This window comes from Carettochelys insculpta, chromosome 8 (genome assembly GCF_033958435.1).
Source record: "Carettochelys insculpta isolate YL-2023 chromosome 8, ASM3395843v1, whole genome shotgun sequence".
In the NCBI taxonomy this organism is placed as follows: Eukaryota; Metazoa; Chordata; order Testudines; family Carettochelyidae; genus Carettochelys; species Carettochelys insculpta.
In genome coordinates this window covers 62,385,635-62,407,250 of record NC_134144.1, presented here as the reverse complement: position 1 = coordinate 62,407,250, position 21,616 = coordinate 62,385,635, and the positions used below count along the sequence as shown (strand labels likewise).

The 21,616-nt window shown below is 57.5% G+C and overlaps 1 protein-coding gene across 1 annotated transcript; it reads left to right on the top strand.

Annotated features, from left to right (window-relative positions):
* The first annotated feature begins 16,419 nt into the window (after positions 1-16,419).
* Positions 16,420-21,107, top strand: EN1 (engrailed homeobox 1). The gene is made up of 2 exons (XM_075001470.1): positions 16,420-17,289; positions 20,239-21,107. Exons 1-2 carry the CDS (start codon positions 16,626-16,628, stop codon positions 20,553-20,555), a joined length of 981 nt encoding a protein of 326 aa, XP_074857571.1. The 5' UTR covers positions 16,420-16,625; the 3' UTR covers positions 20,556-21,107.
* Positions 21,108-21,616: the final 509 nt, after the last annotated feature.

The window sequence follows — 21,616 nt, the reverse complement described above, 5'->3', positions numbered from 1 at the left end:
GGAATCAACAGGATGAGGCATTACTTTAGACATGGCTTCATCTGTCAGAGGAGCTGGGCCACCCGAGCTGCACAGGGCTGCAGGCACCAGAGCCGCAGCTGCCAGGGCCACAGGAGCCACTCCGGGGCAAGAGCCACAGGGGCACATGCAGTGTCCAATACACTTGCCACTCACCACATGTGCTGAGCGGGACACCACATTACGGTGAAATGCAGGTCCTCAGAGTTGCACATGTGAAGCATCCTCCACCCACTCCATGCATGTGCCTCACCACTCGGCATGACAAGTGCATGGCGGTCCTGGTGGCTGTGGCTCCTCCTGTGGCTGTTGACCTGGTGCAGCTCCTGTGACTCTGGTGTGGCTCCTGCAGCCCTGGTGGCTGCAGCCTGGCACAGCTTGCACAGCTCTGGCCATGGCCCTGCACAGCTCATGTGGCCTGGCTGCTCCACCAAGAGAGGCAGCTCTGGTGAGTGGCTGGCAGTTTGTGCAGGGGAAAGGGTGCCTGGCTCTGGGGGAGGAGGCGGCATTTATTTAGGGTGTGGGGTCTTTGGTGATCCTTTAATTCCATGGAACACCCCTGTGTTAGAGCTTAATGCAAACACACAGAACTCCACAGCCAGGCTCCTTCCTCCACCTCCTCCATTACACTTCCAGGAGGCGGGGGGATCAAATTCACTCAAGTTTGGCACCAATGATTTGCCATCTGTGGACTGCAAGTTAGTACCTTTAACTGAAGTTGCCTGGAGAGGTGGTGGATTCTCCATCCCTTGAGGTTTTTAAGTCCCAGCTGGACAAGGTCCTGGCTGGGATGACTCAATAGGGGTTGATACTGCTTGAAGCAGGGGGCTGGTCTAGATGACCTTCTGAGGTCCCTTCCAGCCCTATGATTCTGTGATTCTGTGAAGGGGACTAGATGTGTAATGACAAAGCATTTCCATCCCACTCCCCATGACTCTTTCCAGGTAGCTTGTTACACCATTGGGTGGCTGGAGTGTGGCTGCTTACAGTTATGGCAATGTAAGGGCGTTGGTTTCTGCTAACAGGGCTGCCCAAGCAAAGCTCTGTGCCCGCTCACATCAACATTACTTGCAAGGTGTTTTTACTGTTTCCATTCCCCAGCTGTCATTTTGAACTGCACATGGTAGAGGGAGATGAGGTGAGAAAGGCAGGCCCCTGGTGGCATAAAATCTGCCCTCAGTGGCTACCCACAGGGAGATGGAGCTTCTAATAACATTTGTGTTGCTCCAGAGACTGGACACCTCTGCCATTACTGGATTAATAAACATTTATGTGGAGCCAGAAACTTCCTGGTCTCACGAGCATGTCCTGTCCATGTCTGCTGCAGGGTCTTCTTTAGCATGTGCACGTGTGTGTGTGTGTGTGCGTGTGTGTGTGTGTGTGTGCAGAGATGTCAAACAACTCCTCTATGTAAGACCCCAGAATGTGCTGCTGCTCCTGCTCCAAAGCCCCCTCTGGGACCAGTTTCAGCAGCAAACTCACTTCACTGTCCTGACATGGCATCTGTGGCCAGCATCCAGTCACATGCCTCACAAAATGGGCATGACATCAATGAGATGCCTAAGGAGCAGCTTTGGTCCCTGGTTTTACTGTATTTATTCTTCAGCTTCTCCACCCTCTCCCTGCACTGGTCAGCCACCCTGTAAATTAGCAATGCTGCCAGTTTCTATGCGCTTTGCCACCATGTATGACTGTTCCTGGTATTCTCACTAAAGTCTTCTGTTTTGCTGGCCTCACACTAGACAGGTACCCCTATCTGGCTGTGCTGTTGGGACCATGAAGCAGCATTACCATGCAAAGGACTTCCTCAGCTGAGCCTCCTTTAGGACCACAGCAGGCTCTCTGATCGTGTTCAGAAGACAATGGAAGGATTAAATGCTGTCTCAATGAGCTGCAGTACTACACCAACAGGGGCTGCTTTCATTTCCCCAAGCCAACTTCAGATTCTTCTGAGAGTGGAAGAAGCTTTAAAACCTTTAAAAACTCCTTTTGGTTTTGGGGAGATTTATAATGATTTAGGGCCTGACCAAAAGCCCACTGGTGACTATTGGAACCTTTCAACTGTCTTGAATGGGCTTTTTACATGGAGTCAGGAATTTATTGACTCGCTGATGCAAACTCAGTCAAGGAACCTTTCCGTTTATGTCAAAAGGCTCTGATCACAATTCCTACACAGCAGTTCCAGCCGTCAAAATTTTCAACAGTGACTAGTGATTTGGGCTGATTTAAAGTTCCCAGTTTAAGTCATCTTAAAGGGTCCTGGGTTCTAGCAAGTGCTGAGCATCCAGCCTCTGAAAACCTAGCCCATGAAGATGTCCCAAGCTGGAATGATGGAAACACCGAAATCACTAGTCACTTCAGACAACCTTGGATCAAACCAAGATGTCTCAAATCCGAGCCCCCTCCTCTCCCTTAAAAAATCTGCCTTCTAAAGCCATTGTGGGCCCTGTCCCAGGAAACTGAGACAGACATGAAATTGGAAACATTCAAACAGCTGATGTATTAGTTTGATTGGACCAAGTGAAAATTAAGAACATTCGGAGGTGTGCAGTCTGGCATTTCAGAGATGCATCACCTGCTCTCACTTATGTCTATGCTTCCTGTGGGGTCCACGTCCTGCAATCAATCCACCAGAGTTCAATTTTGCCACATCAGTGAGTGGCAAAATCGATCTCTCTGGGCTCGGCCATTGACCCTGGTACTCCAGGTTGCCACGCGGAGTAAGGGATGTCAGCATGACCCCAAAAAGCCCTGATCTACATCAGGGAACAATATCGATCCTGACACATCAATCCTAGCTGTGATCATGGCGTAGATAGAATTGCGTATCTGGGATCAACTTTGATCCCTAGTGCAGACCAGGCCTTATATTATTTCATTTACTTGCAATCAGCAGATCTTAAAAACAAGTCTAAGGAAAATGCTGAGAGACTGAAGGTTTATGTCAAAATTTCTTGAGGGAGCCAGGCTCCCTAGCACCTCTCTCCTATGCTGTTCAGTGAAGTCCCTCCCTTTAGTTCCAAAGTTGAATCTCTTCCACCTAAACCTCCTGGAAACAAAGCGCTTGAACCAGAGGCCAGAGAAAGGCGGGTTTCAAAGAAAGGAATCCTGCAGCAGGAGTGGTTTTCTGGGTCAGTCATTTTTGTGTCCCTCCATTTGGGTCTTTGCCAGGCTTTTGTATCTTGCCTTGGAGGATGTAGGAAAACAGGCGGAGGAAACAATTCCAAACTGCTCCTCTTCTCAGGGCCAGGGCTTCGTCCAACCTTGACAAAAGTGGGCCTGTGGAATTTCTTGGGTGAACAGGCATGTCAGCCTCACAGTCATGACATATTGAGAGCTAATTATAGGTGCAGGGGAACCCTCTGGGGAAGGGAGGTGGAGGCCTTTCATTAGGCAGCGACTGGCATTTCCCCCTCGTTTGTCTGGCTCAGGAATGTGAGGTTGCGCTGGCCAGGGACTCTCCTTTTGGCTGCAGGCCTGGGAAGGGTGACACCAGAGCGCCAGGGAGAGGTAGAGGCCCTTGTCCTGCGGCATACCTAGGAACCAGCCCTCAGCTGGGGCGTGTCTCTTCCCCGGGCCTCTCCGCCTACCCCTGAAACCGAGCGTGCGCCCCGGGAGCGGCCAGCGCTGATGTTCAGTCATTCTGCGGCTAGAGCCGAGTCCGGCGCGTTCCCACCCAGGCTGATCAATCCGGAGTCGCTCCCTTTGCCCGGCAGCAGAGCCCAGCCTGGCTCCCAGCACGTTTCGGCCAGGCGCAGCTTCCCGGGGCTCCAGCTCTTTCGTTTCCAGCCCAGCGGGCTCCACCCAAGCCCGGCTCTCCCGGCCAGCGCTGCCGGAGCGGGGAGCCTTTACACTGCGGGGTTTGCTTTTCAATAAGGAAATGAGCCGGGGCTGGGGGGTTAAAATACCAACTACAAATCCCCCAGCTCGCCTCCTGCCTGCCAAGCGCGGGCCCCTCCGACGCGGGAGGCTGCGGGAGCCAAGCCGGGTGTGTCTGCTGGGCCCGGGCAGCTGGGCCCCACTCCCCGGCCGGGGGACGCTGGGACGTGACCCGAGCTGTGAAATCCGTGACCCCACTTCGCTCCCAGGCGCAGGCTCGGGCGCCCCTGGGGACCGGCTGTGGGCAGGCGGGCAGCGCGCTGTGCCGGGTGACCTGCAAGGCCCGGCCGCGGGAGCGGGCCCTGCGGGGGCTGCCCTTCGCCCGCTGGCCCCCGCCAGGCTGCAGCGACCTCCGCTGCCCGAGCCACGCCCGGCAGCCGGGGCCTTTGGCGCGGGGCAGGGCCGGGAGGCCAGGGCAGGGGCCGCGCGCTGCGGACACTCTGGAGTCTGCGGGGGAGCTGGCCCAGCTGCGGGGCGGGAGGGGGAGCCTGGGGGTCACGGGCCCTGTTGGGACACGGAGCATGTTCCCGGGGCTGGGGCAGGCGCTCCGGTTCCGGTTCCGCACCCGGCCCCGCAGCCCTTCTCCGAAGCTCGGCCCAGGCCAGCCCGCGGGGGCTGCTTAGCCACGCACCCCGCTGAGGGCAGAATCCTCTGCAACCTGCCCCCCCAGCGCCGCCCTCTGCCCCCAGCTCCCCGCGCCCGGCTGGAGAGGCGCCACGGAGCGCGTGGCTGGCTCCCTCCCCGCCTCCAGGCGCTTTCGCCGGGGGACGCCTTTCCATGCGCCCGGGGCCGAGGCGGAAGGAGGCTGCAAGGCGGGGAAGCAGGGCCAGCCCATCGCTCGCAGGGTCGCTGCCCACCTTCGGGCCTTGCGGGCTCTCCAGGCTGCCGCGTTCTGCGCTCCGACCTGAAACTGATCAGGCGCGTTCCGTGGGCTAACCCCAGGAGGGGCTCTGCGGAGACAGACCCGCCAGGCGTCACTCACTGGGGGCTGCTCCCCGGGAGCTACTCACTCGCCTTAGCCTCGCTCACCCGCCCAGAAACGACCGGGGCTGAGACGCCCGGCTCCTCCCCAGCAGCACGGGGCAACTGTAACTGGGGTTCACGTCTCCGTCCCCACTCCGTCTCCTTTTCTTTCCATCTCCAGCACACGCGTAGCTCACAGCGGCTCAAAACACCTTCCCCCTCAGGCTGCGACCTTCCCCCGTTGCCCCGCAGCCCCGAGGGCGAAAACGCTCTGCCCCGAATAACTTAAACCGGGTGTTTCATGGACTCAAGGAAGCTCTTCAGCTAATTCCAAAAGCGGAGGTGGATGTTGGCAGAAATGCGCTCCCAACCCCCTGGCAGCTTCCACACCCGTAATGATGGATCCCCTCCAACACTCAAGGGAACACGCAACACACGGTCACAACGTGTCTCTCTCTTCTCTAGCAGTGACGGGGAGCTGGGCATGAATTCTCCCAAACTAAATACTCCAGCGCTTTCTTTCGCAGAGGTATTTGGGTCCTACTTCTTCAGAAGTAGCATGAAGTGTGTGATCTATCCATCCATCCACCCACCCAGCTAGCTATCCACCCAGCTAGCTATCCATCCATCTATCCACCCAGCTAGCTATCCACCCAGCTAGCTATCCATCCATCTATTCACCCAGCTAGCTATCCACCCAGCTAGCTATCCATCCATCTATCCACCCAGCTAGCTATCCATCCATCCACCCACCCAGCTAGCTATCCACCCCGCTAGCTATCCATCCATCTATCCACCCAGCTAGCTATCCACCCAGCTAGCTATCCATCCATCTATCCACCCAGCTAGCTATCCACCCAGCTAGCTATCCATCCATCTATTCACCCAGCTAGCTATCCACCCAGCTAGCTATCCGTCCATCTATCCACCCAGCTAGCTATCCACCCAGCTAGCTATCCATCCATCCACCCACCCAGCTAGCTAGCCATCCATCTATCCACCCAGCTAGCTAGCCTCACTTCTTTGTTAAGTTACTGGCTTTATCACCTAAATCTCAGCTAAAATGTATCTATCCTACTCCTATCGAGCTACCTGCATCTCCCTGCGTGTTTGAAGTTACCTCCTGATTAACTGTTCGTGATTACTTGTATAGTTCTCCCTTCTCGTTGCATCTCAGCAGTGAATATGAAGATTCCCAAACCGACGGCTAAGCAGGTATTTTGCTTGTCGATATTCTAGAGGGAATTCTGTAAACGCCGCAGGATCTGGCTCTTTAAAACCGGCTGAACTCTGTCTGTCAGGCCCCGTACCGCTACTGCGAGTCTGCTGTGGGCTGGATCACCACTCCGGGTGGAAAAGGTGGTCGGGGGGTTTTAAGCCCACAGCCAGGGCGAACAGCAGCGCTGGCCACGGAAGGTGGTTTCTCTCAGCGCCAGGAGCACTTCCCTGCTCTAAGTCTGGGCATTATGTACCCAAGATTTGAAAGAGGCTGCGTCCAGTACAACGCAAACTGCCTGTCCTGCCGGGCTGTGCAGGGAGCTGCCCGCTGGGGTTACCTCCAGTTACACTAGTGAGTTTTTTCAAGAAAGCGGCGGCTCTTTAGAAAAAGCCTGCGGAGTGTCTACACATAAAATGGGTTCTTTCCATATTCAATGGGAAGAACACACCACTTTTTCTGGGCGCCCTCTGTCTCCCGTCCTCTTTCTCTCGCACAGAAGGAAGAGCACCTTTTTCCAAAAGAGTCTTTCAGAAAAAGCCCTGGGAGTCCTTTTCTCCAAAGCGCAATCCTCAGGGCACCAGATTTTTTTGATCCCTGGCCCCTTCTAGCAAAAGAGCAGGGGCTGTGTAGACGCTCTCTAGCGAAAGAGCGGATTGATATTTGTAAATTTGCTTTTTTTATATATGGAGCTGCTCTTTCAAAAGAATTTTTTTTCAAGAGCTCTTCCTGAAGAAGGTCTTTTGAAGGATCGTTGTAGGGTAGACACAGGGAGCCTTGGAGGAGAGAGGAAAGCGATTTGCAGACCCACAGAAGAGGAAGACTAGATCTAAAGGGGTGTGATTCGAATCAGAACCAATCCGTTTACACGCTCGCGGTCTGGGACCAGCTTGCGAACTACAACACCCAATTGCGTCATAGTCTCTCGCCAAGCAGACTGAATTCCAAGCCATCAACGCATCTAGATTTTCAGTCCCCAGTTAGCTCAGGGAGACACACGGGGTGCCCAGAGTTGGAACTAAATTCTACCTAAAGGCCTGGGGGATGAGAACATGAGACCTGGTGGGAGCACATGGAGTCCCCCAGGCTCTCCTCTCGGTTGTGCCGGTTTCCAGGTGTAATGTACAAAGCTCTCTTGGCGGGGGAAGGAAGACAAGGGATCGACCCCACGCGGTCCAACTTCCCGGAGATGCGGAGGTGGGAGCTGGTACAATGGAGTCCTACGCAACCTGAGTCCCCAATTAGTTCAGTTGGCCGAGAGTAAACCACCCCCAGGGCCACCACTCAAAACCCAACAGAGACCTAATTACCACGTAAAGGCACCAAAACCAAACCCATTTAACTACCCGGCGCGGCGAGCCCATCCGGCGTGCCCAAGTAACAGCCCGGCTCTGCCCTCCGCGGCCGGGAGCGAGGGGGTCAGGGCTGGATTCCCGAGCTGCTCTTTTCCTCTCACCTACTGCCTTGTTACGTCCCTTGCCCGCGGCCCCTTTGTGTTCTTTTGCCATGTAAGTCACTGTGTCATAGCCACCTTAAACCCGCCCTGAATAAAGTGAGATCAGACCCTGCGGTCAGCTGCCAACCATGCCCGGGAAGTCTAGTGCGTTCCCTTAGCCAGCTGGCTGTCTCCTCTGCCCGGGATTTCTAACTCCCTTCTCCACCTTGTCTGCAAGACGCCCCAGTGACGAATCCGCTCGCACCCGCAGGACTTTCCCAAGTCTTCGCGCTCGCTCCTCCCGACGTGTAGCGTTTCGCAATTAGTATTTTGCTCCCGCTGTCAATTCGCCTGCTGTGTCGGGTTTAACTTTCGTTGGTTCCCTGCCCATGAACAAACCCCCGGGAACTTCGCGTGGAATTTGTTCTTTGCGATCCACCCTCTTGCTGACCTATCTCCAGCCAGCAGTGCCGGCTTCATAGTTCATCCCCAGACCGGGCTCACAGGCACGGTCTGGAAAGGAGCTCTCTGTCTTCATCGGACGGGGCACAGCTACTGTCGGTCCCAGCCCTTGATCCTAAAACCCTTTACCACCCGGGGCTCCTGTGGGTTGCTGCAGGGTCCGAGGACCGATCTGGCCGGGGATCGGCTCTCCTGAGTGATTATCCCATAACGGATCCGATCACCGGCGCGGCACAAATGCCGTTCTAATTACACACGGTCCTGCTAACCAGGCCTCCGGCCCGGATTTTGTGCTCCTTGGCGAGAGAAATCCTCACAACCAGTGCTCCGGCCTGGGGCAATTCCCATTCTGCGGGCCAGAGGGAACGGTTAGCGGGCTGGTGGCCCGAGAGCAGCGTGGCTGCATCACGAACCCAACCTTTAATGCATCGTTAGTGCCTTGAGGACCCCCGCCCCCAGGAGGGGAGAATGAGTTGCCTGCCCCTTGGTACCCTCACACCAGCCTCCGATGAGGGGCGCCGCGGAGAAGCAACTCTTGCGCAAGTGCCCTGAACCCAGGAGGGCGCGGGAGCCCGGAACCCCACGCGGCTGCTCCCTACTCTCCAGCCCCGCACACCCCCAGGGTGTCTCTCCCCCAGGCACACACTCAAACGCTCCCGGCCCAGACTGATGCATTGCTACAACTGCTCCAAGCCGGCCCAGCCAAGCGGGCACGCGCGTCTCCCCGGGCCGCCGACAGGTGGCGCCTTCCCCCGCCATTGGCCCCTGCGCGCGGGTCATTGTGCCAGGCGCGGCTGGGGGAGACGCGGCTGCAACGTTTACCAACAACGCCGCGGGCGGAGCTCCCCAGCCAGCCGCGGGGAATCGCTACCAACCCCCACCCAAAACCTCGGCCGCGGGCCGCCCGCGCTCCTACCTGCTAACACTTTGCCCCAGCACCCAGGGGCGCGGAAACGCCGCTGGCCCGAGATTGCAAAGCAAAGCGGGCCGGGGCCGGGCTGCCGCGCCGACGGAGGGCAGCAATACGCACGGCGGTTTGTAAACAAGCCTCCCCTCGTGCCCCCGGGCGGGAGCCACCCCTGCCAGCGGCCGGGCAGAGGGGCGGCTGCACCCCACGCTTCCCTCGGGCTTTGCCTGCTCGTGCGTGTTGGAAATGCGGGGCCAGAGCGCTTTTCCACGGAGGGGACTGCACGGGCGAGCTCCTCCCGCACCGCTGCGGTCTGACCCGCCGCGTCTCTCGCCGGACGGCCGTGCGCCAGGCGCCTCTGCCCGGCAGTCTCAAAGAGGACACCACCCGGCCGGCGAAAGGGGACGTGACTTGAATTTCGCCGACGCTGTCCCCAACATGACCCACTTCCCGGGACTGCCACTGGGCAGCAGTAAAATCGCACCGTTTGTCCACGCGAGAGACTCCCGCTGCTTCGCTTGTTGTGTCTGCTGGTGTCTTTCTCCGGCACCCAAACACAACCGGGAAGCTGAGCGGTTTCTCCCGCTGCGTTTTCCACACTCGCACATAGCACTGTGCGAGCTTAATGGGGGCGGGGAGGCAGCGGGAGAGAACATCTACTAACAGCAAGTCCAAAGAGCGTCCCAAGCTCAGGGCAACGCAGGAGTCGTATGCGAAGAAAGCGTGAGCAGTAAAGGCGTGCGGGCCAGGTTGCACCCGCCGATGCCGACGCAGATTGTTCTACCTTCTGCCGCAGAGGCTCTGCATTTCAAACAAAGAGAGAAACCAGAGAAGAGGGAAGTGGGATTGGTTGTATTACCCAGGCCGGCTGGACACACGTGCTGATCGCTCGGCCTTTCCCATTTCTTTTCCCATTTCTCTGTGCGTCTGTGTAGCCCCCCCCCACACGTCTCAGTTCCTCGTGCTGGACTCCTCACTCACCCAAATCCCATTGATTTAGTCGCCTTCATTGAACGCAAGGACGCGGGCGCGCGGGAATGCAGAGCCCCCGGGTTCGTAACGCCACGTGCTCATGTCCAACCCAAGACGCAGCGCCTAGGGAGTGGGCCGGCCTGTGTGCCCCCTTCCCTTGTGCAAGGGAACAACCACCCAACCCAAAGGCCCCCGTGGGCCAGCGCCTGGGACTCGGTGGCGAAACTGTCTGGCCTTCGCCCTGCTAGTAACAGGCCCCCGGGGAGGAAGAGCCACAGAGCGGCTCCAACCAGTGACCTTAGGCCGAGTGGTTTTGCTTAAGACGCTGTCAAAACAAAGGGCGACAGATTCAAACGAGCCTTCCCTAGAAACCCCCCGGTGGCTCTCACGAGGCGGCCGGTAGCTCCTGCGCCCCCCGGGTGGGGAGGGACGCACCTGAGGAGGGGGCGAGGCGGGGAGAGAAGAGCCGAAAGAACACGCGTGGATTTGGAAAGCGCTACCGCTTCCCAGGCCAAATCACGCACGCGCCATTCTCCCGCTTGTTGGATTATTGTGACGTTGCGTGGACAGCTCCAACGTGCCTGTCTCCGCGTGGGAGCCCCGCCTGCCGCCGACACGGGTGCGGGGAGTGAATTTTTAGCTCCGTGCCATGGGGCGCACCCCCTGGGTGTACCAGGAGTGTGAAGGCAACGCGTGCAGGGACGATTTTTTCCGAACAATGCCGTCTATGCGTGGGCGTGGGCACGCACGGGTATGCGCGCACCTGGGGAGTGAGTGGGTCTGTAGATCCACGCGCACCAGGTGTCTATACAGATATAACGGCCTATGCGAGGGCACCGGCACACCGCGGGCAGCGAAGGAAGCGAGGTGACTACAGCTCGGCTCTCTTGCGAGTAAAGGTGCTGGGAGGAGCAGGCCTTTAAGGCGGAAGGAGCGAGGTGACCCCACAGATAGTGCCCCCTCGCGAAGGCTGGGCTTGGGCTGGATGGCGGGCTGGGATTTCCCATCCCTGGCGCCGAGCTCCGAGGCCGTGCAAAGAGAATGAACAGATCCACCGCTCCCCCGTGCAAACGGCTGGGCTGCAGCGGCTCTGGCTCGGCTGCCAAGCCCGCGCCGCTTCTCTGTTCCAGCCACGTTCCCGCTGAGCAGAAAGCAGCGCCTGGTTTAAGGCAGGGCTCTCCGGAGCAGGACCCTGCCCCCTTCGTGAGCTAAAGAACCCGGGTCCTGCAACACCAGCCTCCCGGTCCGTTCCACCCTTGGCGCACAGACGCGCGGGGCCGCCCGGGCGCGGGAGGCTGGAGGGAAATCGAAACCATCTTTAAAAATGGAAATGAGATTAGCCAGTCTGACACCGGCCGAGGGGCAGCGTGAGGCGCACGTCGGGATCAGGTCCGCGAAGCAAAGCTGGAGCCTTAACGCCGATTGAAATCAAGCTAAAACTTTCAGGCGGGGGTTAGGATGGGGTGAGCGACGGGACTGCACCAAAGGCTCTGACCCAGCTCCACTGGCCAGTAAAGCGGACGGGAGGGAGGCAGGCTGGGCCGGAGATCACCACGTGGGCGGCTCGCCTTTGGGGCCGATGTACCCCTCCCTCCCCGAGCTCTGGAGGGCGAAGCATGTCCCGGGGTCGCTGTTACGTCCCGATCCAGGTGTCTGGTGCTGCTCTCAGCGAGGTAGGGGCTGGGGCTGGGGAGGGGGCGTGCAGGACCAGATGGCTTCAGCCTGCCCCTTGGAAAACAACAAGAAAGGGATTTCTCTGTCCGCCCCCAAGCCTAAGAGCCGCTCTAGTCAGAAAGCAGCAAACCTGCTAAAAGCTGCTTGTCTGAAGGGAGCTTTTCTCCCTCGCGGGCTACTCAGAGCGGGACTCAAGGGGCTTTTCCGGGGTGCCGGGCCCGGTAATTGATTCATAACTGCGCTGCACGCAAACGCTCTGAGCACCGAGTTACCACAGCCCCTCGGCATCCGGCGAGCCAGCGGCACCCCAGCGGGGAAGCTCTGGGCACCGGGCTGGCCGCAGTTTAGAGCCATGTCAGGGAGAGCCGTAACCATCTGAAATAAAACCGCCCCCCCGCCCCGCTGACCATGCATTTATTCCATAGGTATTAGCCGACCCCCCAGCTTACACCACGGCTGCTGCAGATATCTATTTACAAACGAATTACACTCCTATTATTGCTCTCAAATGAAGACTGAATCCCCAAGCGGTAATTGAATTAGCCTATTGAAAAGGCTGTCAGGTACAATGACGTGGCATAGCCCGCACATTTCCCAGGGTCTATAGGCTTTGGGGACCCAGAATGTATAGTCTGACCTTACAGCTCATAATAATAATGCTGCACTTGTAGCAGAAATCTATTCGCATTCACTTTTAACAAAACCTCTGGTCAGCCAGTCCCTGTAGGAAGGATGAAATCTATTGTATTAGAACAACTCATTTATGTCCTGCAGCAAAGGCCCCGACGAGATCTGATCTGGACCTATAAATAGGATTATCACAGTGTATATTAAACGCGTCCACATACTTTCGCCCTCCTATCAGACACCGAGAGGAATTCGGCGTTGTCTGCCCTTTTGCGAGACTAAAAATAAACGTGATGCGAGGAAGAAGAAGGTTTCGCACCGCTGCAAATCACGAAGGCTTGCAATTGTGGGGCAGTGGCAATGCGAACAAACCCCCACCCACACACCACACACAAATGGGAATGCGCTAATTATGTATCGAAAAAGAGAAACGGCATTTCCCTTGATATCTTAACTTATTGCCAAACGAAGGTCCGGGGAGCGAGAACGGATATTTGTACCAGCACCCACGACAAACCCCCGATTTTGATTGTGATATTTAGTCCCACACGGCCCCTTTTAAGAAGTCAAAACACTCCCGTCATTTTGCTCTGTCTATCCGTCCAACGCCCCCACCCCCACTTTAAGCTTTTAAGAAGGCAAAGGGGAAATAACCCAGAAAAAGAAAATGCTGCGTGTTTTAAAAGGAACAGCACCATCCTTGTACAGCCCTGACATCTGGTTTCCACAGCCAGGGCTCTGTAGTAACGGAACGCCTTCCCTACTCCGCTCCTTAGAGAGAAATCCCAGGGAGCGCACCACGCATCACGCGCCAAATTATTGGAAAGGACTACACCATCCTCGGAGTGCTTTGCAAGGGAGACTTATGGATGAGGGAGAAGTAATCTCCATGCATTATGCGCGCTGCGAAAACACACTGAGAGGAATCTGGTGGTGCACCTCCAGCCCGGAGTAACACGACACAGGTAAGTTCAGCAGAGAACTTTCCATCTGGACTTACATAACAGGGGATTTTTTACTTCCTGCTTTCGGATAATGCCGAGGCATATGACTCGCCCTGCTGTAACTATCTGCTAGCCAGCCTGTAACCCCCTCCCTCCCCCGTTTGGTAGTGGTAGCAAAAGATCAAGCTTTGAGATAAACTCAGTTTCCCTTCCGCACCTGCCCCCTTCTCACTCATTCACTGTGACACCCCTCCTTAGCCACACACAAACCTTCTCCATTTATACACAAGCCCCTAAAATCCGGACCCCATTCTGCCCTAGAGGAAAAGGAGGAAGGAAGCCTTGGCGATCAGCTACCCTTCTCCCTCCCCATCTGCACACGCAAACAAAAAGAAAAATGAAATAGTTAAACCCTTCGATCTCCCCCCTCTCTCTTGTAACCCAAATTTGGAACATTTAAAGATGGGTGTGTGTATTGTATTCAATAATAAAAGCTATAGGCCGCCAGCGCATTTATCATCCCATTACTGTAACAAATCCGGGCTCCCAATACATGAAAGGTAAAATGAATTACCGACGTTAAGCCGTCAATAAAGTCATTTCTGTAAATGGTGTCTCCAAAGGACTGCAGCATTATTCAACTAGCTTTATCAGCAGCTGGGAAATTACGCGGAGGAGCTCGCAGCGTGTAATATGGCCCTGCTTACTTTGATTAAGCGTCTTGCCAGGGAATAGTGACAGTGCTTTTGACCAGGTTTTATGCGCCGTCCTGTGATGAACGCCAAGCTGATCAGGCGGAATGAAGAGTAATTAAAACCTATAAATTATCTTTTGCAGCCCTTCTCAAGGCGTCTCTTGCAGGCGAGATAAGGCAGCCAGCACCCATTTACAGCTCTGAAAGGGACTGAAGCTCACAAAGGCTACGTGGCTAAATGGGATATTGATAGTGTCCTAATTAGAATTTAATTAAGTACCCACGCTCGCTTTTGGGATAAAGATTTCAATTTTGCTAACTTAAATATAAATAAACCCCAGTTTGGTGCGAGTAAATGATAGGAGATTGTGCCTGCGTGGGGGTTTAGCAGTCATTTAATTGGGGATCAAGGCTATTGATTCCGGCGCTGATTGCGTTAGGCCAGCTCTTATTTTGCAACGGATTGTGCGGCTGGAGGTAACACTTTGGCAACGTGTCCCCGAGGTGGAAGATAACTAACTGCGCCCAGCATGTCGAGCCGCACGCAGAGACGGGACCCGGAAAAGCATCGGAGCCTTTTTCGAAAGCTGCGAGGCGATGAATGGTATTAATGGCAACCAGGACCTTTGTCAATTGCACCCTTCGGTCAGTTGCATCCCTGGCCAAGCAAACTCCGTTAGGGCTTAGTATAACCGAGCCCCTTGCTTTGGCCGCCGCCGCCAGGTTCACTCCAAACAAGCAAAGCCAGATTGAACAGATACAAGCTGATTTCTAAATTACCAGTCCATCAACTCAGGGAAATGGGAGTTAATACAAAAAAAAAAAAATCACGTGACGCAAACCTCTGTAAATAGGGTCCCAGTTAGTTCTCCCCGCAGACCTGGAGGTGTGTGATGGCTGCGAGAGGCTGGTTGCAGGCACAATTTTGCAAGCCCCAGACAAACCGTCAGCCCCTCAGCCACTCCTGCTGCAATTTGTTCTAAGCATCCCCCCCGAACGGTAAAACAGCACCTTCCGTCTTTCGCGTCCCCGGGCAAACTTTTTTGCGACGTCAGACAGGACCAAGCCTGGGAAACAGTCTTGCAAAGCACCGTGCAAAAACCAAAAAATGAACAAGCACGGTCCGTGCTCAAGGACTGCAAATATAATCAGAGCCCGCCAGCCTTTGTAGTTTGTTTTGATTAACACTGCCTGGATTATTTTGCCTAAAAGCAATCTGGAAACTAAATTGGAAGAAAAAAGGCGACTAACAGCTAGATTAAATCAAGTAATTTAGGAACTGGCGGGGTAGTTATGCTGTAATGTTTGTATTCAGTCACACATCTTCAATATGCGCTCAACCTTAAAACAATACTAAATTTACCCCACATCGGTTATTTTTTAATTCTGTGGGTTATGGAACAAAATGGACTGAAGCGTTAGGCGTCAAAATGTTTATAAACGTGTCCATCGCAGCTGGGTAAATAAGCAAACATTGGCAAAAACCCTGCATGAGCATGCTGAATCACAGGTTTGTGATCCTGGAGTATTAACTCAAAACGCTAACATGGACAATAAGCTGCTTAGAAATTATTATTTTTGTCCGGAAATTGGTAGCTCTGGAAAACGCCATAGCTCCACTGTTTTTTGTTGTTAATACATTTAACCCGCGTGTCTAATACAGCAGAACCCCTGACAGCCACTTAAACTGTTTCAAAAGAAGAACGAAAAAAAAAAGAAAGAAAGAAAAACCCACACCAATCTGTCACTAATTCATCTCTGATCTGTCTACTAACATTAGGGGGAAAATATCCCCGAAACCCACACCCCACTTTTGCAATGACATATTTTTCTCTTTAAAAGTTTCAGCATAAGATAAATCATAAGCACACACCATTCTTGCTTTCTAATGACTTCTCCTTCGGAAACAGTAACAAGGAAAATAAAGCGAAGAAGAAAAAAAGACAGAAAGAAAGAAAGACAATCACAAAATATTTGCCATCAACCCTTCCCATGCCTGCCTGTCGCACGGGCTAAACGTGTATATAATCCTATATTATTTGAACAAGTTAATTATGGAGTTTGCTTACAGAAAATATAAATAAATAAACAGCCCCACGCAGGGGTGGGTGGGAGCAGGCGCTGGAATGGATGCGCAGAGAAGAGCCCTCAGCTCCCTCTGATTTATCCAACCCCATGGATTATTTATCCGCGAAGTTCCACGGCATGCCATTGGCGGACGTCAGGGGTGTCAGGGCGATCTCCGGCTCGCCATTGGCTCGCTCCACGTGCGAGCCAGCCTCACGTGCTTCCGGTTCGAATGAAAAAAGTGTGGCTGACCGATTTTTAGGGAGAGTTTGTTGCAAAGATCGGAGCTGTCAGAGATTTGCTTAAAAAAAAATTAAAAAAAAAATACCCAGGCGCTGTGCAAGCTGGCTCTTAAAGGGTCTGCCAAGCCTGATCCGTGGGCAAAGCAGAGCATGACACTTGGGGAAATCAAAACCTACAGTATTTGTAGGAAGATGGGTGGATTTTAAAGGCAATTGGGGGGAGGGCTGGGGGGGCGGCTTTGTTTGGTTTTGTTTTGTTTCTTTTTTTTTTTAATTGAGTGGCGGCGGTAATTGCAAAAAATCCCAAACCCTCTTTTCTCCAGCGTCTCGGTATTTTTGGATCCAGCTGCCTGCCCGAGCAGCAAAGCCAGCCTCGCTAGAGCACAGCCAAGCCAACAAGTGGATTGTATTTGTATTATTATTATTATTTTTTTTTGCCGTCCCACCGCCCACTGGCAAAGTGGGGTGGGCATAAAAAAAAGTGTGGGGGGGAAAAGGCAGCGATCTCCGTGGCGGGGGCTGATTATGGAAGAGCAGCCGGACAGTCAAAGTCACCGAGAGTCTGCTACCACCACCGCCAGCAGCAGCAGCAGCAGCAGCAGCGATGGAGAAAGCGTCCCGGTCTCCCCGAGCCACGCGCCCGCCTCTCCCGCAGCGCCCTGCATCCTGCCCGCGCACCACCACCACCACCCGCCGCCGCCGCCGCCGCCCCAGCACCGCACCACCAACTTTTTCATTGACAACATCCTGAGGCCGGACTTTGGCTGCAAGAAAGAGCCGCTGCTGCTCGCCGGCGGCGGAGCGGGAGGAGGCGGCGGCCGGGACAGAGAGCGAGACCGCGGTCAGACCTCAGGTAGAGAAAACGTCAACCCACTGCTAACGAGGCCGTGCAACCCGTCCTCTCTCCTTTGCCCGGATTCAAACTGTAACCCCGACAGCTCCTCCTCGGCGCCTCCTGCTGCAGCTGCTGCCTCGAAAGCGAGCCCCGCCGCGGCAGCAGCGGTAGCAGCAAAGCCACCCTCCGAAGGGAGTGGATCTAACCCGGCCAAGTATGGGGAACATGCCAGCTCCGCCATCCTGCTCATGGGCTCTAATAATGGAGGACCTGTTGTAAAGAGCGATTCTCAACAGCCTCTAGTATGGCCGGCCTGGGTTTACTGCACTAGGTATTCAGACAGACCGTCTTCGGGTAAGGACCGCTTCGCCCCTCGCAGCTCTTCAACCGCACGCCCTCGCCGCCCTCCTTTCTGTCTGTCCTGGGCAGATCGAACCCCCTGACTAGCCCGAGGGGTGTTGGGCCCCCGGCCCAGCCCCAGTGCTGGGGTCTCCCGGCGCGCGGATGGCGGGATTTTGGGGGCTCGGGGAAATCTTTTCCTCTCGCCCCAACTGCCCCCCTCGGCGAGCGGGCGCCCGGGAAGAGCCCCGGAGCGTTGCACGCGCGGGAAGGGGCGCTTGGAGCTCGGGTCTCGCCGGGGCGGCGGACACAGGAGCGGCGCGGCCAGGCCGTAGCTTTGGGGGTTTTGTTGTGCGCTGCTGAGCGGGGCCGGCGGGCGGGGAGCTCGGAGGCACATGCTGAACGGATTAGGCGGCTGGGGGCCGCGTCTGCAGGGCGGGGGGCGGGGAGGGGAGATGCTTCCCGGGGAAAAGCTCTTCCAGCTCTGGGCAGGGGCCGGGCCCGGCGGAGAGCAGGAGCCAGCAGGCCTCTCGGGCGGCCCTGGCTGTTCGGCCGCAGCCTGGCTCCTGTTGTCCGAGGGGTTCAGCCCCCCTCCCCGCCCCAAAGGGGGAAGCCAGGCTCTCCGGCCCGCCACCCCTGCGCTGCGCACCCGAGCGCGCTGGCGGCCCGGAGCCCGCTGGCCGTGGCCCGCGCGGAGCAGGTGAGGCTCGGAGAGGGGCGCCCGGGGTGGGGGGTGGGGTCCGAGCAGCCCGCCCCGGGAGCGAGGCCTGGAGGCGGGCAAGGCCGGCTGGAACGGCCGCCGGGGACGAGCCGTAGCCCGCGCTCCGTGCGCGCCTGGCCTGAGAGGGCCCGCTGGGTGCTACGCGCCCGGCCCCCGGCGGCCCCGTTGCTGAGACGCCCGGGTGGTTGGCGAGCCCGGCCTGGCTGAGCGACGCAGCTGTCGAGGGCCGCGCAGCCATTCGCGGGCCGCATCCAGGGCCTGGAGCAGGCCGCGCGCTCCACTCGGACTCCCCCTGGCCGGGCTGGGGGCTGGCAGGCGGGGCCGGCGGAGTTCTGCTTCGGGGCTCGGCCCGCGGCTTTGCGGCACAGGCGTCGGGGCTCTCGGCAGGCTCGGGCCCGCCAGGCAGCCCGGGCGAGGCGCGGCTGGACTCGGGGCCGGCCGCGTTAGGAAGCGGGTGCAGGGCTGTGACTGCCCCGCCAGCGGAGCTCGGGCCTGCTGCGGGCCCAGGAGCCTGCGGGCTGTCACTGCTGGGGCCGAGCCCGGCCTCCCCCGCGGCCCACCCGGCCTGGGCGACGGCAGAACTCATGAAACCCCTTCCCAGCCCCCGGCCAGTCCCCGGGCTCTGTCCGGAGCCCGCGTCCGCAGCCGCGGCTTCCCCGTCCCCCCGGGACGCTGCCCCGGTCCCCAGGCGAATGCACCGCCGCCCTCGGCCTGGGGACGCTCGCGGGGCCAGGGAGCCCTTCCTCGCGGCGGCCACATCCCGGCGCTGCTTGCGGGTTGCAGGCCCGCAAAGCCTGGGCTGGCCGGGGCCAGCGGGAGGGTTCCAGGCGCCGGCCGCCGGAGCAGCCCCCGCTTCGGACAAGCCCGCGCGCAGCCCGCGCGGCGGAACTGGAACGAGCCCCGCCGCGAGCCCCTGGAAGCGCCTTCCGCGCGGATCGGAGGGGAGCGTTTCCCCTGCACCAGATCCCTCCGGCCGGCCGGGGCCGGGGCCGGGGCCGGGGCAGGTTTGCGCGTGGGCCTCCCGCGGCAGAGGCCTAGGCCAGGGCGCGCAGGCGGCCCGGAGAGGCGGCGAGCGGAGGCGGCCGGCGGCCTGGTGCGAAGCGCGGTTTACACGCTCGGGCGGCGGCAGTGCAGGACTTAGCGCCCGTTTGTCAGCGCAGCACGGCCGGCAGGCCCGGCTCGGCTCGGGGCCGGAGGAGCTCGGGGGGACGGTACTTCAGGCCCACGGGGTCAGCGGATTGCCCCGGGCTCTGCCGGCGGCGGGGTCGGGGAGAGCCGGGCGGGCCTGGCAGGAGGCCGGCCGACTTGTCTGCGTTTTGTGCCGCGGCCTCTTTGCAAAGGGGGCGCCGCGTTCTCCCGCGAGCCTCCCGCCGGAGCCAAGTCCCCTTTGCCGTGAGTCATACGGGGCGAAGGGCGAGTGGCGGCGGGGTCAGGCCGCAAAGGCGCCGCTGTTCTCCGCCGGCGGGAGCCGGCCTTGGCTCGGGCAGCGGGGCAGAGCGGTGCTGCCTAAGGCCGGCTCCGAGGTCGAGCGATTTCTTCTCGCTGCCGGCAGCTGAAAGGGACCTAGATCCTCTCCCTCCAGCGCGGCGCTCCCGGCCGGCCTGCGGGCCGCCTCTGCCTTCCCCGGGTCCCCCGAGCGCCGCGGGGTTTCTGGTCTCACCCGCGCTTTGTCGGTGGCCTCCCCGGGGAGGGGTGGGGGCAGCTCTGGGGCAGACCGCGAGCCACGACGGGAAACGTCTCCCTGGGCTCAGCTCTGGCCGGTCCCCGGCCGGCAGGGCCCAGGGCTGGGGCAACGCAAAGAAAAGCGGAGCCCAGCAGCGAGCCGCCCCCGAGGCTGGTGGTTCTGGGGGCTCCTGGAGGAGTTCCCGGGCTGGGGGGGGGGCAGGTGGAGATGAGCCGCTCGCGGCCCCGCTGGTTTGGAACGTGCGCGGGGTTTGCCGGCTCAGCCCGGCCTCTGGCCCGCAGCTCGGGTCCGGTTGCCCCGCAGCAGCGGGCGCTGCGGAAAGCGAGCGGCTGACCCGCCCTTGGCTGCGAGCTCCTGGGGTGGGGAAGGAGAAGGGAGACGGCCATTTTCCCTTGCGAGGGTTTGATCCCGGCTCGAGGGCTCGGCCGGCCGGCCAGGGCGCGGGGGTGGGGTGGGGCGGGGCGGCTCTGCCCGGGGCTCGCTGCTTTCCCAGCCGAGGATGCGTTTCAACCAGCCGCCCCCTTCTCTCTCCCCTCCCCCCGCCCGCCTCTGCCCCCAGGTCCGCGGACGCGGAAGCTGAAGAAGAAGAAGAACGAGAAGGAGGACAAGCGGCCCCGAACCGCCTTCACGGCGGAGCAGCTGCAGAGACTCAAGGCGGAGTTCCAGGCGAACCGCTACATCACGGAGCAACGGCGGCAGACCCTGGCCCAGGAGCTGAGCCTCAACGAGTCCCAGATCAAGATCTGGTTCCAGAACAAGCGGGCCAAAATCAAGAAAGCCACCGGCATCAAGAACGGCTTAGCCTTGCACCTCATGGCCCAGGGACTGTACAACCACTCCACCACCACCGTGCAGGACAAAGAGGAGAGCGAGTAGCCCGCCCCGCCCGCCGCCCTGAGTGTTGTCAATTATTATTATTATTATTATTATTGCCAGGGGAGGAAAACAGAGCCCGCGGAAGGACTTACCGGCGGAAAGGGCCGAACTGAGGGGGACTTTGGACAGGTGCTATTTAAAGTCAAATCTATTGTCTATCCATAGTATAAGGACTCCGCTTAAAACAATGAACACTTCCAGAAAGTATCTCTATATAGCCAAACAGCATATGACCGTGTATATATTTAATTTCAGGTAAGACCTGTGTGTAGCGATCTCGAGTTGCTGGACAGTTTCTCTTTCTCTCTCTTTTGTTCCTTCTGGGTTTTACTTGGTTTTCCTTCGCTCATGTCGGTGCCTCTTGGTTTTTAAGTCAATGTTTGACTCTCGAATTTTTATTTTATTTTCCGTGTGAATTTCTGCCTTCCCCCCCCACCCCCACGGGAGAAAAAAAATGATCGATCCACTGACTGCGAGCCTGAACCCGCCGCTACAAGCCAAAGATTTTATTATGTTCAGAAATCTGTAGTCTGAAATAAAGTGTAGACTGTGTTCAGGAGACAGACTGGCTGGTCTTATTTGTTCTCTCGGTGCAGATTGGTACATATATAGTCCCAGCTTGATTTTTTCTGGGGGGAGGGGGGTTAATTGCTTAGGACAGGAATAAGCAAAATAATTTTCATACACCCTGAAAGGAAGCGCCACTCCATTTTATTAGTTCAAAAGCCCGCGCGTTAGACATCGCCGCTGTTTATTAACGACAAATTCTCCCTTTGGAATCTCTAAATCGCGCCTCTACCCTCCTCCTCTTCTGCTTCCCTTTGGGCGGTAAATAAACCCGCCTCGGGAAGAATACGGCAGCAACACCTCCAGGAAAAGGCCAGAGACCTCCGGGCTGGTGAGGCTCCTGGAGGTGTTGGAAAGGAATTTGCCTGATTCCGAGCTCGGCCCCGGCCCATCCTGAATGGCCGCAGAGCAGCTTTTTTCCTTGCAGGGCAGGATCCAGAGGCGAGGAGAAGTAAGTGCGGCCGGTCGTTACTTCGAACTCGGTTGCTTAGCAG

What these genes read in the sequence shown, in the direction of transcription:
- EN1 (XM_075001470.1), top strand. Translation starts at nt 16,626, where the DNA reads ATGGAAGAGCAGCCGGACAGTCAAAGTCACCGAGAGTCTGCTACCACC. An exon ending in TTCAGACAGACCGTCTTCGG is followed by an intron (nt 17,290 to 20,238) that starts GTAAGGACCGCT and finishes CTCTGCCCCCAG; the next exon opens with GTCCGCGGACGCGGAAGCTG.